Source organism: Oryctolagus cuniculus, chromosome 8 (genome assembly GCF_964237555.1).
Source record: "Oryctolagus cuniculus chromosome 8, mOryCun1.1, whole genome shotgun sequence".
NCBI classification, from domain to species: Eukaryota; Metazoa; Chordata; class Mammalia; order Lagomorpha; family Leporidae; genus Oryctolagus; species Oryctolagus cuniculus.
Window position 1 is genome coordinate 23,801,372 of NC_091439.1, and position 17,495 is coordinate 23,818,866.

Consider the following 17,495-nt stretch of genomic DNA (forward strand, 5'->3'; position numbering starts at 1 on the left):
TAAGGGAAGGAACCACATCACCATCACACTGATCCTCAGTTTTGAGCACAATTCTTGGCATATAGCACTTGCTGAATGATTACATGGGTAAATGAATGAATGAGATAGTAATTAATCTTCAAGAGTATCCTAACCAATAATCTGGAAATAATAATACATCCTGCTTACTATTCTCCTTTTTTCTAATACCCAATCTGATAATATCCTGTATACAGCTAATTCAGCTAATTCCATCCTTGGTACATGAATTCTTCTTGATTTTAATTTAAGAGGCGGCACTTTCTGAGCTCTTCTCTAACTTGAGGGTACTTTATAAGCATTTGAGCCTGAAACCATCTAACACAACAGAAATGAGCTTTTCATTTCAGTGAAGACAGAAAAAGGTGAAAGTGAGAGAATAGGATAGAACTATTCGAGAATTGTGCCCCACTGAGGGGAGAGACAGAGAGGCACGGATGGAATGTCCTATGGAAGCTCTCAGCCACGTCTGCTCTCTTCTTACCCCAGGCTGGCAGCTCCACTGCTTCTGCCAGTAGTCTGCAGGCTTGTGCATGAGAAGAGAAGCTTCTGCCTCGAGCAGCTCTGGACATCTCTGAGTGGCCATTTGCAAGCCCCATTGAAAGAATGTTCAATTAGGAAGCCCTTCAGCATGTAATAAATGATCCCCCTTCTCCTGCCCCTCACAACAAGGCCATCGGTGGCTCCGGAGTATGGCAAGGCAGTTGAGCACATCAAATGCATGGACAGTGGCAGTTACCCGCAATGAAACCACAGAGCCTTGCACTCTGGCTTCTGAGTTGACAGCCAGATGCCAAAACAACTTAAAATGTCATTTGTGTTGTTAAATGCTTCCAGGAGCTCTTCTGCCTTTTTGTGTTAGATCCCAACTCTTAATGGAAATAAACCTTCACTTTGCAGTTATCTTCTGACTCTGGGAAAAGAAATTTGGGATTTTTTTTCTTTTAATTAACCTCTATCAAGTCATCCTGCAAAGTCTGTCCAAGTTTCCCCCACTTGCCTTCTTTCCATTAAATATTCATCCTATTTAGAAAGAGAAAATTCTCATGAATTCCACATTCTCTACATTTTTTGAAAATTGGAAGACTAGTAGCAAATCATACAGGGCACTCCTGGGACCCAGACAGATTTTGATTGTATCACACCAGGGTGTAACAGGAAATACTTTGGACTTCAGACAAGTCTCTGGGCTATCGAGGACGAGGTTGTCTCTGCAGTTACCACCGCTCTAAGATGTATGGTTCTCATTTCAGGCATCTTTTCCACAAGTCCTGTGTTGATCCCTGGCTTCTAGACCATCGCACCTGTCCCATGTGCAAGATGAACATTCTTAAAGCCCTAGGGATCCCGGTAAGCACAGCACAGCCCTACAGCTTCATAATGTCTGTCTTTCTGCATTCCCCCCAAAGCAGGGAGAAATCATCTTGGCTGTATTTCCTGTATTCCCTGTCACATAGCATTGGCATCATCCAGTAAGGCCCCCAAAGAACTCCCATGTCTGAAAATACTTCTCTCCTCACTTGTTTTCAATCTGAGGACTGCATGACCCTTCCACCAGACCCATTGTGTGTGTCTGTGAGTCAAGATGGTGTATGTTCTGGTCATAATGAGAACAGGTGAGCACCAGCAGAGGCACAAGAAGCCAGCTACACATTGCTGGCCTGTTGCATCCTCACCACTGTTGCTTGGTCAGCAGGCATCTGCATGCCACACTTCCCGGTGATGTTGCCCACAGTCAGCCAGTCCCTTCCAGCAGTGGGAGAGGAGGACAGTGACTGAGACTCAGGCTCAAAACCTCTGACTAATTCAGATCTTCGTGGAGACCTTGACTGAACAGGAAACTCAGGCTACTGCCTCTATTTCTAACACTTCCCTCAAGCTGGGTTCCTCAGTCCCATTTTTCCTGAAATCCAGTCTCCCCCAAACCTCAAGTACAAAGAGAATCCCAGCTCCTGGATTAATGCTGCAGGGAAAGACTTTTCCAAGATCATGTCAAGTGAAGCTCACAAACTGTTGTTGTTTGAAGACAGCAGCAGCTGTGTGTTAGCCCTGCTAAGCCAGCAGGGGCAGGACCACCATGTCTGAAGGCTTTACTGAGAGATGTGAGGAAAACATAAGGCACTATCTAAAAGAAGCCGGAGAAACAGAATACAGATAACAGTTTCCCTCTCTTCCCCACTCCTTTTTGCTGCAACCTCTGAACTGCCATCCTTACTACCAATGGCAGACAATAAAGAGAATTTTAATAGTCCCAAGATGTCAGATCACATATCAAAGGTTCTCTTTAATGCCAAAGGGCCAATTATCTTAGGAAGATCAGAGTGACTCTGTTGGAGCAGCAACACCTGAAGCATTGTGAGTTCATAAATGGGCTGAATTTTCCATCTGTGCCAACTGCCTCCTTGCTAGCTGTACTCTGATTTGTAGAGTATCAACAAACACAAATCAACTTGTGTGACTATAGCTTTGTGCTAGATCTTAAAGAGAAGGCATCAAATGTTCTCACCAGACCTGTAAATGCATAATGCATTCAAGGTGAAAATCAATAACAGTAAATGTGAAACATCAGTAAAAATCCAGTGTCTCTACCCAATACTGGTAACAAAAAAATCTGGTTTTCTACTTCTTGCGTTTTTAGCTATAGCTGATTATTTTAAGGGAGAGAAGAAATGTAGATGTGTGTGCTTGCGTGTGTGTGTATGTGTGTGTGTGTGTCTTTGGTCTCCAGAACATTTAGAAATCTTACACAGTCAACAGGAGACAGCAGCATCATTTGTCCTAATTCCTGTTACTCGAGGTATTTTCCAAGATCCTACACATCGATCATTTTGCTCTTCCCCAGGACAGTGAAGCCAAGCCAACACTATAGCATTTGACTCCAGACTTTTTCCATGGAGGTATAATCTCCCTAAATTAACTATAAATACAGCTATTCATTGTTTTTGGTGGGTATCCTTTGACTTGTTTCTAAAATTAGTAACTTTTCATTTTTAGCACTTGAGCATTCTTTCCATAGCCTTGATGTCTACCACCTCCGAACAAGATTTTACTTAGCACACTGGACTTCCAGAAAAAGAAACACCAGTAGCATCTTTTGGAATTTTCTCAAAAAATGTTAAAGGCCAACCATGTAAGAACAGGACACACGTGTAAGATCACTCCCCAGTACAGACCATCCTCATGAAGAGAAAGGCACATGCCATGTGCCACTTCTCAGAAGGCACCGAGGCATGTGGGCTGCCCTCCATTCCTCCTGTTCTGCTCCTAGAGAAGATGAAGCAGGATCTTTGAAGGTGTTTGGATGTGGGGCCTTTCCACCCTTCTGCTGTGGAGTAGCTCTATGCCTGCATGCTACCAGTGAGATTACTATTCCCTTCTCACAATTTCCATCTCACTGTAGAAGCTCACAGTCTTGTCAGTTAGAAAGTCCTTCAGCTAACAGAAACCTCTGTGTGGAGCTTAGAGTAATTACCTTGCTGTTTTACTGTGCTCCTGGTATTCCATTTCTTCTTATTCAAGGAAAATTGAAAAGAGTCTGTCTCTTTGTTAATTGATGCTGTGTGTCCTTCTGTGTATCCCTTACTTATCCTAATTGTTCAATCCATGTTTGTAGAACTGTAGATCTTTGGAATCTTAAAGGCTGCTGGTCACACGGTTGTATTTTGAATTTCACTCTTATTTGCCTTTGGACAGTGGGGGTTCACAGATGATGTAGTTCTAAACTTCATACACTAGATTGTTCATGTACAGGTGGTATATGGTTTTGTTGTCTGTGGGTTTTTTGCTTTTATTATTTTTAACTGGGTGCCTATGTACCTGCTTATGCTGTAAGGCAAAAAAAATTATAAGTTGAAAACCAAGAGCTGGAAACATTTTCATTTTGTAAGTGATTTCTCTATAATGAGCAAAGCGCATGGATCATGAAATTTCTGTAACAATGAGTACTTTTTTTCCTTTGTGTCAAGAGAAATATGATCCTATACTGAAAGGTGGTGGGAAATCCTCTATTATCAGAATTCTTTTTATCCTTTTATCTATATTACAATGCTTCATTCTCCTTTTGTACAGTCAGAACTCTATCTGTCTTTGTAGGATCACAGAACACAACTTCAGTGAATCTCCCACTAAAGTACCTTATAACTTGGGTCTTTCATTTGCCAGCAAACTCTCTTACCGCTGTTCTCCTGATATGAATAGGATGATGATTATCGAACAGAAAACCCTGTGTAGTTGGTGTATTCACAAGACTCCTGAACAGTTGAATTATTTTGGGAATTTCCCCATGCCAAGCTGAATTAATGTTTGAGATCTTTTTTAAATATTATGATTGTGACTTCTTGAAGATATATGTGTGTGTGTGTGTGTGTGTGTGTGTGGTTTTTTCTCAAAATACCACTGTATTTGATAAACCATGTAGAATGGATGTAACTGTGAGGTCCTTTAAGGTTGGTCTACCAATTCTTTATCCAAGTCAAATTATCCATGCCTGGTACTCCTGACGGTCTCACTGAGCTAATTAGCTCCTTCACTCTCTCTCTATCCCCCTGTTAGAGAAATAACACCATCCCTACTGAGAGCAAAGAAACATACAAGAGAGCAATGTCAGTGGCTGGGAACAATCCTTTGAAAAATATGTCAATTGTTATTGCATGTAGGTGCTTACAGATGGGAAAGCAACTAACTCAGCACACTCCTTGTGAAACCTTTCCTCCCTGATAAGTCACACTGTCATGTTCCTCACATCCTCCCCAAGTGATCTAAAAATTAAATAAAGTTATATAGCTTTTTTAAAAGCAATCAATATGATGTGGTTGTTTCACTGTATAATGCTTGGTGGCCAGGAGGGAGAGAGGGAGGAAGTGAGGGAGGGAGGGAAAGGCACTAGCAAAGGACCATAATTGAGTAGGAGATAAATCTTGTAGGTGCTGCAGGATCAAATGTGACTGCCTGACAGGGAAACTTCTTAGAAAATGTGAGGTTGGCCTGGGAATTATAGGGTGATTAGGAACCCCTGAGAGGTCAATTTGAGACCTTGGAATTAGAGAGCAGGGGTGGTGAGGGCATAAGACATCCTGTGCAGGATGGAATAAGCTAAAGCACGATGATAAAGGAACATATCTGGGGTCTCCACAAAGTTCACTGAAAGTGCATAGTATGGAAAATTATGCATGGGCTGCAAAATTTTTTGCACAAAACGTCCCTTCTTTAATTCTGTTTTCTGTGAGTGTTTTTAAGTATCCAAAGCTAAAGGTGTGGCTGAAAAATTAGGGTGGTCCATGCTGTGAAACATCTGATTGTGATGCTGCAGAACCTCTAATTCTTTCCTTAGGCTGTAAGAAGAATTTTACTTGTGAGTGTGAGTGTGTGTGTGTGTGTGTGTGTGAAATAGCTATTGAGAAAATGGAGACTGAAATTAACTAGGAGACATGGCTTAATAAACTAAGGAGGTAGAGATTGGTGCTGAGGAGGGTGTCCATAAACATGCCTGTTTATGTCAAATATCATAATAAGTATGTTTGCTAAATTTAATTAATTGGTCATTCTATGAATTAACTTTTCACAAATTGAATTTCAGTGAATTAGCTCACTTCCAAAAGAGTTGGAGAAGGCAACAGCCACTGGGTAATGAACCAGCGGATGGGAGATCTCTCTCTCTCTCTCTCTCTCTCTCTCTCTCTCTCTTTCTATCTGTAACTTTGCCTTTCAAATAAATCTTTAAAAAAAAGTAAAATAAAATTGCATTTCAGTGTCTCTCCCTGAATTCATAAACATTATTTTAAAAAGTCAGTGACAGAGGGATAATCTTACATTGTTCAGGAGCCTTTTGCTTCTTTTGGGTCTCCCATGTGGTTGCAGGGGCACAAGCACTTGGGCCATCTTCTACTGCTTTCCCAAGGCCATCATCAAGGAACTAGTTCAAAAGTGGAGCAGCTGTGACATGAACCAGTGCCCATTCCTGCACCACAGGTGGAGGTTCAATCTACTACGCCACAGCACCGGCCCCTGAATGCAATTTTAAAGCCTTGTTTATGGAAGAGATATAACTGTACTCACATTACATCAAACAGTAGAACCAAGACCAAAGAATCAAATTCGCAGAGAGTCAGATTCTGCCCACTAATGCAGTCATTCAACAGTGTTGGTGACAGTGAGGACTGCTTTATAAAGCAGAAGAGTCCCATAGCAATGTGTGCAAGGGGAACTGTCAGCAAATCTAGGAAGGAACCAAAGTATCCTATAATCAATGGGTGATTCAACAATATGGTTTCACCCTAGCTGTATGATTCTTCAATTTCAATTCAGAGGATTTGACTGATGTATGATCAATTTCATTTTGAGTATTTCCTGGTATTTTTATATAATTGTTTTTGGTTTATGTGTTTTTACAAGTAGTTTTTCCCTGTGCTTTTGTGTGTGTGTTTGTGTATGTCTGCATCTTTAATGAACAATACACAGTGAGTCATTCTATCCCCCCTCCTACTCTCATATCACTAGCATATTTGTAAACAGTTTGTGGCTCTTTGAGAATAATTACCAGCTGCTAGCTCTCTCATATGTGGGGAGTAAATTCTATATGTAAAGAAATGCTATCATTATAAATAAATATCATATACTCTCCCTAAGTAATTACTCAGATAAGTTATTAGATCTGCTGGAATTAAAACTTTATACCTAGATCTAAAGGGAACCTTTGAAAAGGAAATTTTGAAAGATCTTTTCATGTTAATGTTTCAGAAACTAAATGTGGAATTTTTAAAGTAAGGCACATTTATTTAAAAAACAGTAGACAAGTTAATTTTCTGTTGAGACAAAATATTTGGGATGTTGACTTTTCATCTCCAAGTCAATGATGTGCACTAAGAATGGAACCTTTTCTGCTCCCATCAGCCCAATGCTGACTGCATGGACGACTTGCCCACGGACTTCGAGGGCTCTCTGGGAGGTCCACCAACCAACCAGATCACAGGCGCAAGCGACACAACGGTGAATGAAAGTTCAGTCACTTTGGACCCTGCTGTCCGGACTGTGGGAGCCTTGCAGGTGGTTCAGGATGCAGACCCCACCCCCCAGGATGGAGAAGTCATCTTTACTACCAACAGTAAGTTCTGCTGTACATACAAGTGCCTTAGCCATAGGGGCTGGTTTCTCGTGGAATTGGAAAACAAGGTACCTTTCCTTATGAAGAAAAAGAAAATTGTGTGGGTATGTCCTTGCGAGGGTCCACAGTCACACCTTCTTGGGCTTTTAAAAGCCCAGCTCTTTCCAGAGCCATCAGAGCATACAATGGGTATGGCTCTGTGTCTGTACTCTGGTCTACACTACTGACATCAGAGCATACCCACACAGCTCTGCACACTCTCCATGTTCCTTTCCCTGAGGCAAGTATGGGGTGGTCTGGCCACTGAGAGAAGAGAGCAAGTGAGAGAAGAAACTACAGGGGGTACTCAAAAGAACTGGGACCAGGCGCAGTGGCACCTGTTCTTGTGTGTGTGTCATTGTATGAGCTTGTCTAGACTCTGTGCAGGAGGCTGCTTTGTCTATTGCCAAAGGACTGGGGTACATGGCACTCCTTTCGGTGGACATTTCTACAGTAGCCTACAGATTAAAATATCTCCTGGGGATCCTTCTGCTCATCTCCAGCAGAAACACTCTATCTGATGGCCGTTATCATAAAAATATTAAAATATGTGTGTTAATATCAAGATGGAAGCAAAAACCTAAAGTACTCACTGTTCAATCTGAGATACTAGACATAATGACTTCAGGAATTCTAAGAAAATCCGTACGTCGATTAATTTATGGTAAAGTCTTTTGGTCTCCCTATAAAGAATCATGTTGCCTGCAAACAGGGATTTTAAGTCCTCATTTCCAGTTTTTATCTCCTTGATTTCTTTTTCTTATCTGAGGGCTCTGGCTAAAGCTTCCAGAACTATATTGAATAAAAGTGTTGAGAGTGGAAATCCTTCTGTGCTTCCAGATCTCTGTGGAGTGGTTCCACATTTCCTTCATTCAATATGATGAAGGCTGTGAGCTTGTCATAGATTGCTGTTATTGTGTTGATAAAAGAGTGGGTGGATATTGTAATTTTTTAAACAAAATGTGTGGCTCTTTTTTAACTTTTTTATTTTATAATGTTTTGAACATTTTGCCATTCAAATGTAGACATCATATACATTCACATATATACTACTTTTTCTTGAAAACAGAGATATTAACACCATAAGGTGAGGGACTTTTGACAATGATCATAACAAGTGGAAAGAAGAGTATATTGTCATTTACTTGGTAGGATTCTATGAAGTAATATTTATAGCTAGATACCCAATGAGACTGCATCCACATAATGTTTTTACTCTCTATATATTAACTTCCACAAATAAATAAAACATATTTGTCTTTCTGCATTTGACTTATTTCACTTAGCATAATGATCTCCAGTTCTATCCATTTTGTTGCAGATGTCAGGATTTGACTCTTTTTATGACTGAGTAATATTCCATGGTGTGTATATACCACATTTTCTTTATAAAGTCATCACTTGATGAACATATAGGTTGATTCCACATCTTTGCTATTGTAAATTGAGCTGCCAGTAAACATGGAAGTGCAGGTATTACTCTCATACATTTATTTGATTTGCTTTGGACATACTCCCAGGAGTAGGATAGCTAGATCATATAGTAGACCTATTTTTAGTTTTCTGATGAAGCACTCTATTGTTTTTCATAATGGTTGTACCAATTTGCATTCCTACCAACTGTGTATTGGGGTAGCTTTTCCTTCACAGCCTCAATAGCGTTTGTTTTTTCTTTTGTTTTGTTTTGTATTTTTTTTTATTTTTGGATAATAATCATTGTAACTGTAGTGAGGTGATACCTCATTATACTTTTTATTTGCATTTCCATGGTGGCTAATGATCCTGAGCATTTTTTCATGTGTCTATTGACCATTTGTATTTCATCCTTTGAAAAATGCCTGTTTTTATCCTTTGCTCAGATCTTAACTGGATTGTTTGTTTTGTTTTTGTAGAGTTTCTTGAGCTCTTTATATATTATAGATATTAACCCTATTATGAATATATAGTTTGCAAATATTTTCCCCCATTCTGTCAATTGCCTCTTCACTTTGTTAATTGCCTCCTTTTCAGTGCAGAAGCTTCTTGGCTTGACATAATTCTGTTTGTCTATTTTCGTTTTTACTGCCTGTGATCTTGGAGTGTTATCCAAGAAGTCTTTGCCTAAGCCAATGTCTTGCAGTGTTTCCCCTGTTTTCCTCTAGTAATTTGATTGTTTTAGGTAACATCAGTATAGAAAATTTGGAAATACAGAAATATAGAAAAGTAGATTGAGATATTTTGAGGTATTTCCTTTTTAAGTTAGCCTCTTTTTTAAAATATATTTTTGTTTTGTTGATTTTATAAAATTATGTTAAAGATATGCATTTTTGATGAATAAACATTAAATTTCATTGTTGGGAGATTGAAACAAAAAGGAAAAAGGGTTCCAGCATTGTGTGCACTGAATAAAGCCACCATCTGCAACAGTGGCATCCCATATAGGCACCAGTCCAGTCCCAGCTGCTCCACTTCCTATCCAGCTCACTTCCAATGTGCCTGCGAAACCAGCAGAAGATGGTCCAAGTCCTTGGGCCCCTGTACCCACATCAGAGACCCACATGACATTATCCAGGCTCCTTGCTTCAGCCTGGCCCAGCCCCAGCAATTGTGGCCATTTGTGGAGTGAACCAAAGAATGGAAGATGCACACTCTCACGCTCTCTCTCTCTCTCTCTCTCTCTCTCCTTCTCTCTCTCTCTCTCTCTCACAACTCTGTATTCCAAATAAATAATATTTTTTTAAAAAAATCACTTAGGACACCAGTATGAGGAAGTAATCACACTTCACATTTTGGCCTATTTCCTGATAATCTTTTATTATACAGTTGAGACAATCTGCAGAGATTTGAATGTTGAGTATTATAACCACAGCATTTTTTTAGGACCTGTATAGTGGGTGACATGAAGAGGAACTTGGAGAGAAATATCTATCTGTGCAAGGTTTATTAGAGTTTAATAAATAAGATGTTTTTTTTTTTAAAAAAAGGATTTATTTATTTATTTGAAAGGCAGAGTTACAGAGAGGCAGAGAGAGAGAGAGAGAGAGAGAGAGAGAGAGAGAGGTCTTCCATCTGCTGGTTCACTCCCCAGTGGACACAATAGTCAGAGCTGCACAGATCTGAAGCCAGGAGCTAGGAGCTTCTTCTGGGTATTCCACATGGGTGCAGAGGTCCAAGCACTTGGACCATCTTCTATTGCTTTCCCAGGCCATCACAGAAAGCTGAACAGGGAAATGGAGCAGCCAGGACTCGAACCTGCACCCATATGGGATGCTAGCACTGCAGGTAGCGGCTTTACCTGCAATGCCACAGTGCCAGCCCCATTAAGAATTTTAACATAAAATCTTGAGCTTTAAAGATGTACAAAGATCTCAGTATTGAAACATTGCCCATTAGACATTTAAAAGTCCTTAAAGGTAAATTTTGATCCCTTTGTCTTTGAAAATCTAGATTTGTGCAGTTCAAATATTAATAAAATGCAAAGTCCGTGTCATTTTAAATTTTCAACAACCACATTAAAAAAATAAAAAATAGATGAGTGAAGCTCATATTAATAATTTATTTTATTAAGCCCAGTGTTACCAAAATGTTTTATATTCTTCTTTTGTTGTTGTTCTCAGTCTTTGGAATTCAATATATATTTTACCCTTCCTTTCTTGGTGCAGAAACTAAATTTTTCCCATACAGTATCTTCCTGGACCATATATTTATAATTAGTATTTAATGAAACTTAACAAAATTAAGCATAACCACTCTGGTTAGTTGCTCATGCTTTATGTCATGAACAAAATGACTATAAGTTCCTTATAGGGAAAATTCATTGCACTGCGCAGCTTGCAAAATGCTTAGTTCCCTCCTCAAATAAATATTTCATCAATAAATGAACAAACACAAAAGTGTGATTAAATGAGTGAAAAGTTCTCCTCAGCATCACTGTAATCAGCTCTTCATTCTACCTGAAAATAATGTGGCTGGAGCTGTAATTTCGCCATAAATCACAAATAAACGGCCCAGTGGAGGTTGGATTTGACATTTCCCCGAATGCCTCTTTCCTTCCCCACATCCCCACAGACCGAGGAGAAGAAAACCCGGTAGCTAACAAATCCACAGCACCAGCTGTGTGCCAGGCACTCACTGAAGTCTGTTTTGTATATTAGCTCACACAACCCTATGAGGTAAATATTATTTTTATCCTCATTTTACTGATGCAGCAGTGGAGGCACAGTGGGATTAAAGTAACTGACCCAAGGTCAAATGCTAGTGACAGGTGGAGCTGGAATTCAGACTGGGTTGCTAGCTCCAGAGCCCCGTGCTCAGCTTCACTATGCCATCACATAGAAAGCGGAGAAAATGACAGTTGTTCACTCACTTCTAGCTTTGTTATTTATTCGTTATCAACAATCTTCTAAGCCTCTTAAAAGATTAAAGTGTGTTTATTTCCCACTTTCACTCTCATCTCTACCTCTGTTCCATTTCTGACAAATAGTGCTGGTATGCAGGAGATCAAGCGCCCATCAAAGTCATTTCAGACTCACAGAGGGAAGGTGGGAAACAGATTGACTTTGCAGTAAAGACAGAAAAGCCAGCATTAAAGGATCACCTGTAGCTCTCAGAAAGAGGAAAAAGGGAAAAAAGAGAAGGAAAGAAAGGAAGGAGGGAGGAAAGAAGGAGAGCACAGGGGCTAGCACTGTGGTGTAGCTCGTAAAGCTGTTGCCTGTGATTCCGGCATCCCATATGGGTGCCAGTTGAAGTCCTGACTGCTCTACTTCTGATCCAGCTCCCTGCTAATGGCCTGGGGAAGCAGCAGAACTTGGTCCAAGCATTTTTGCTCCTGCACCCAAGTGAGAGACCCAGATGAAGCTCCTGGCTCTTGGCTTCAGTCTGGCCCAGCCCTGGCCATTGTGGCTATCTGGGGAGTGAACCAGTGGATGGTAGATTATCTCTCTTTTGCTCTCTAACATTGACTGGCAAAATAAATAAATCTTAAAAAGAAAATGAATAAAAGCATTTATAGCTTATTGCAAATCTGACACTGGGAGAAAAACATTCTAATTTTGTCCAGCTTCATATGACAATTCCCTGTCACAGTGTTTCTTCTCCAAGGGACCATTTGAACAAACCTCCAACTGTCAATCACCAATCTTCATCTGCATGCCCGATCATCCAAAAGCATGCTTTGCCTTCTGACTCCTTGCATTCAGGCTTCAGTTGTTGGATTTGCTTCCTCAGAGGCAATAGTTCCATCAGACCAAAGGGAGAGACAGGCAAACAGCCCTGTGTGTTTGGAGACCTCACAGAGGAGCTAAAGAAAGACACAAAAGGAGAAGACATCATTATCCCTTCACCATTTTCAGTGCCACTCTGCACCTCTTTGGGGGAATCTGAAACCTCCATTTCTCTTTCTGGGAGGTAGCTGACAGCACCATCCATTCCCCTGTTCCACTTGCGGAATCACAGTGCAAGTCCTCTGGCACTGCCTATAGATCTTTACGCACTTGCCATTCCTTCTGCCTCTAACTAGAAGGAACCACAGTGAGCCTGTGGGAATGAAGAGGAAGCTGAGCAGAGTGAGAACCTCTCAACTTGCTCTAGTGCATTCTCAGGAGCACCTGGCGTGATGTGTTTGCCAAGAGACTTGGCCTTCGAACTTCACAGAAGGAAGCAACACAGACACACGAATTACTGTGGAGGTTGCAACATGGCCAGATGCAATGGAAAGTGGCATGGATGCCCCCTGGGAAATTTCCTTTGCGCACTTCCTATCTCTGCTGATCCTGGGGAAAAGAAACCATGTAACTAATGTGTTGAACAGATGTGGCTTGTGATGCATTCAGAACGATCTTCATTTTGGCCACACTGACACCTACAATGTATTGGATGGGTATAATCGTCCCCTGCCGGTGCATGCAAAGTCTAGGAGGCTCACGGTTTTCTGTTTACTCTTAGGTAACTGACAGTTCTAAGAGTCCCTTGAGAGCCCAAAAAACAGACCAAAACAAGTGTTTTCGTGCTGGGCCCTTTCACTTGTCACTGTCATAACTCAGGACAGATGAGTCTCTCTTGCTTCCTTTAGAACCTACTGCAACTGCGGTGCACCCATAGTCTGCTTTCAGTTTCCAGCTGCCTCTGAAAGTCCCCTGACCCCTGCAGAAGCTCCTTTGGGACAGAGCCCATGTTGACCCCAGTCCTGCTCACCCTCTCAGGTGGCCACCTGCCCTGACCGTCGTCTTCCACACCAGCAGCAGTTAGCAGCCTCAGAGCACACACACCCCCGTCGGCCTCCTGTCCCCTGATTACAGGCGGGATGGACACCTGTGTCCACAGCACACTGCTGCAGATTTTCTGAAGAACTCCATCTTCCAGAGATCATAATTCCAAGTCCCCTTCAATGTTTTCATGCAGCAGCCCCTCACAGGCTTGAGGTTGGGAGGGACCCTTTCCCTGCTTGTTTGCTAGGATTAGTGGAATTCAGTATGACAGTGCTCTGCCCTTAGACAGTTTCTACCAATCTCCATACCTTCCTGTCCTTCTCTCCCATCTGCATTGCCTCAAAATGGGCAGAGCATTTAAAAATAACAGAAAAGGGGTCAATGTTGTAGCTCAGTGGGTTAGGGTTCCACCTGTAATACCCACATCCCATATGAGTACCAGTTTGAGTCTCATCTGCTCCACTTCAATCCACTTCCCTGCTAATGTGCCTGGGAAAGCAGTGGAAGATGGCCCAAGTGCTTGGATGCCTGCCATCCATGTGGGAGACCCGGGTGCAGTTCCTGGATCCTGGCTTCAACCTGGTCCAGCCCCCCCCCCCCCGCCGCCCCCAGCTGTTACAGCCATTTGGGGAGGGAACCAGCAGATGGAATACCTCCATCTCTATTTCTTTTTTTAATTATCTAAATTTAAGTCAGTTTATTTGGCTCCAAATTTTACCAATTCTAATTTACCAACAATAATTTAGAAGCTTCCTGATAATTAGAAGCTTTTATTTATTCAGATAAATGATAAATGAATGCTGTTCATAAAACTTGCCTTCTCTTTGATCAGAATACATTAATTGCTCCTGTCACATCACTGCAGCACTTTTAACTTGCTGGGGAATGTGCAATGGATATTTTCTTTTTTTCCAAAGAAACTTTTTATTTAATGAGTACAAATTTCATAAGTGCAACTTAGAAATATAGTGACTTCCCACCATACTCACCCTCCCACCCCCACTCCCATGCCACCTCCTCCTCCCTCTCCTATTCCCTGTCCCATTCTCCATTAAGATTTATTTTCAATTAACTTTATACACAAAAAACAACTCTATTCTAAGTAAAGATTTCAAAAATTTGCACATACACACAAACTGTTTGAGAACAAGTTTTACAGTTAATTCTCATAATTCAACTCACTGAGGATAGAAGTCCTGCATGGGAAGTAAGTGCACAGTTTCTCCTGTTGTTAATTTAACAATTAACACTCTTATGTTTGACATCAGTGATCACCTGAGGCCCTTGACATGAGCTGCCAAGGTTATAGAAGCCTTTTGAGTACACAAACTCTATCAGTATTTAGACAAGGCCATAAGTAAAGTAGAAGTTCTCTCCTCCCTTCAGGGAGAAGTACATCCTTCTTTGATGGCCCCTTCTTTCCAGTGGGAAAGATCCTTCATGTAGGACATTTTTTGCCACAATGTCTTGGCTTTGCATGCCTGAAATGCTCTCATGGGCTTTTCAGCCAGACCAGGATGCCTTAAGGGCTGACTTTGAGGTCAGAATGCTATTTAAAGCAATTGTGATTCTATGAGTCTGCTCTGTGGACTGCTTCCCATGTTGGAACATTCTCCCCTTTATAATTCTATTATTATTACCAGACACTTTATCTTATTTATATGATCTCTTTAATACTTAATCCTGTTTATACTCTCTCTATCTTTACCTCTCTCTGAAACTTTGCCTTTCAAATAATTTTTTAATCTCTAAGAAACAATAATCAGAGCAGAGTCCCTTTCATATACATTGTCCACCCAGAAAAGGGGCAGGGAGCAAACAGGGCAGGTGAAGATGAGAGAGTCTGCCTCATGCTTCTTTGCCATCCATGAGGGTGTGATCCCATGAAAGCACAAAAGACTTAGTTCCTGAATGTTTTGTTCACCCAAGCACCACATTCTTAGCTGCCATCTCTACCAAACCAAAAGCCATTTTAAAAGAACCTGGTGATGGGTCAGCCTTTTGGGAGTAAAGAAAAAAAAGTATGTGCTCATATTCTTCAAAATACACTCACAAGACAAAAAATTTGCTAAACACATCTGAAGCAGCAATACAAAGTGTCACTTCCATGCCAAATAGAATAGTTACCACTGCAGCCACCCAGCGGCTCTCCAGGGACTCACCGCGGGCAACACATCCCAAGAGTTCATCCAGAACCTGGTGTTTATGGCTGGGGCCGCCGCTCAATAGGCTAATCCTCCGCCTGTGGCACTGGCACACCGGGTTCTAGTCACGGTCGGGGTGCCGGATTCTGTCCCGGTTGCCCCTCTTCCAGGCCAGCTCTCTGCTGTGGCCAGGGAGTGCAGTGGAGGATGGCCCAAGTGCTTGGGCCCTGCCCCCCATGGGAGACCAGGAGAAGCACCTGGCTCCTGGCTTCTGATCAGCGTGGTGCGCTGGCCACAGCGGCCATTGGAGGGTGAACCAACGGCAAAAGGAAGACCTTTCTCTCTCTCTCTCTCTCTCTCACTGTCCACTCTGCCTGTCAAAAAAAAAAAAAAAAAAAAGAAACCTGGTCATTAGGCCGCGGGGCCATTTGCCTTCTCTGATTTGGGGAACTCAATATAAACCTCTCTGAGAGATTCTTCACTGCTGAAAACATATTCTCTTCAAATCAGGCCAGAAGTGGCATTCACTCCTCTTTTCTAAGTCCCATGTTTATTTGGAGAGCTGATGAAGCATCCAAAACATCCATATTCAAAAACTTTAAATGCCCCAAGGCCTACTCTACCCACACAACCTGCACATGAAAACAAAAGAAAGAATGTGCATTTGGGACTTTGTCCTGGAACCTGCTTGTGAGCCTCTGTGAGCCAAGACAACTGAGAGAAGAGCAAGAGCGAGGCTGACAGGAACATCACCTTTCTGTTTCAGATATGCAACTTCACTTTACTACATTTGCAAAGTGGCAATTTCTGGGCTTTATGTGACTACAAAATATATGCGTATATTCAGGAATGAACACATCTAGATAGAGCACTCCAGTGTGTGTGAGGGAGCTGCAAGAGTGAGTAGCCGCATCTGCTTTTTTGACTTGTGTTAAAGCCTGAAACAGCCAAGAGGCTGCCCTTGACTCTGGGTAAATATGCTGGCTGGAACCAGCCATGAGAATGATTTCCCTTGGTGCCCATAAGATTCACATTAGCGCTGGGAAGATGATTGCTTTGATTTGTGAGCATATTCCATTGTGGCAGACAAAAGAAGCAGCCAGCCATTTAAGATTTTACACCCCCCTCCCATCTCCCCTTCAGGAAACAGTTAAACCACAGTGGACTCCGTCTATGCACAATGAAGCCATTGCAGATTGTGACACTGCTCCAAGCAGTCGTCTCCATGTCTCTTAATGTGCCAGGTCCCTGGAGCAACATCACCCTCTTGTTTCTGATTCCTGCAGCTCCACAGCTTCATGGCAGCTTCAACAGAGGGACAGCTGTGCTAAAGAGCAAAGATCTGAGCAAAACGTACATGCCTTGATCATTGAGCTTACCCAGACGGCAGCCCTCCAATCCACCATCCACACGGTTTTCCATGATAACATTCTTCCTTGATTAAAAACACTTGCCAATCCAAGAAAGCCCACACAGCCTCAGGCTCCCAGGGCTTTTCCTGTCTTGTGTGTCTGATACCTTAGATGGGGAAGATTGACAATCTGCAGGTTCACAAACAGCCTGTGAGAGAATTAATCAATTGAAACCACAGCTAGATTGCCATTTGGAGTACTCAGCCTGGTTATGACACACACCATCCGCCCGGAAGAAACTTGTCTTCCTGAAATGAAGTAACTCACCAGAAGATTAGATCCATTCATCGCTGGGAGTTTGGCTCAGATGTTCTGAGTTACTTATTGATAGCACCATCTCCAATATGATTAATTCCTCACGATGCTGTCCTGCTTTTGATAAGTGTCAGGGCTCGGCAGCTATCACAGCATGAGACCGGGAAGGGGCCGCTGAGCAGACCTGTGTCTTACCAAACGCTGATGGCTGCACGTGACTCCCAGCAGCAGAGAGGCAGCAGCTGGGGGCAGGAAACACAATGGGCAGGTCAGCAGTTTCCCAATGCTTGAGCAGCTCAGCCCTAAAGCATATCATAGGGGAGTTCCATCATTCAGAGATTCA

General features: G+C 42.0%; 1 protein-coding gene across 1 annotated transcript in view; it reads left to right on the plus strand.

Moving 5' to 3' along the window:
• Nucleotides 1-17,495, plus strand: part of RNF150 (ring finger protein 150) — a 313,307-nt gene that overhangs the window by 243,241 nt on the left and 52,571 nt on the right. The window contains exons 5-6 of the mRNA XM_051819466.2: nucleotides 1,272-1,368; nucleotides 6,907-7,117. Of these exons, the coding sequence (XP_051675426.2) occupies nucleotides 1,272-1,368; nucleotides 6,907-7,117 (308 nt within the window). The remainder of the gene's footprint in view (nucleotides 1-1,271; nucleotides 1,369-6,906; nucleotides 7,118-17,495) is intronic.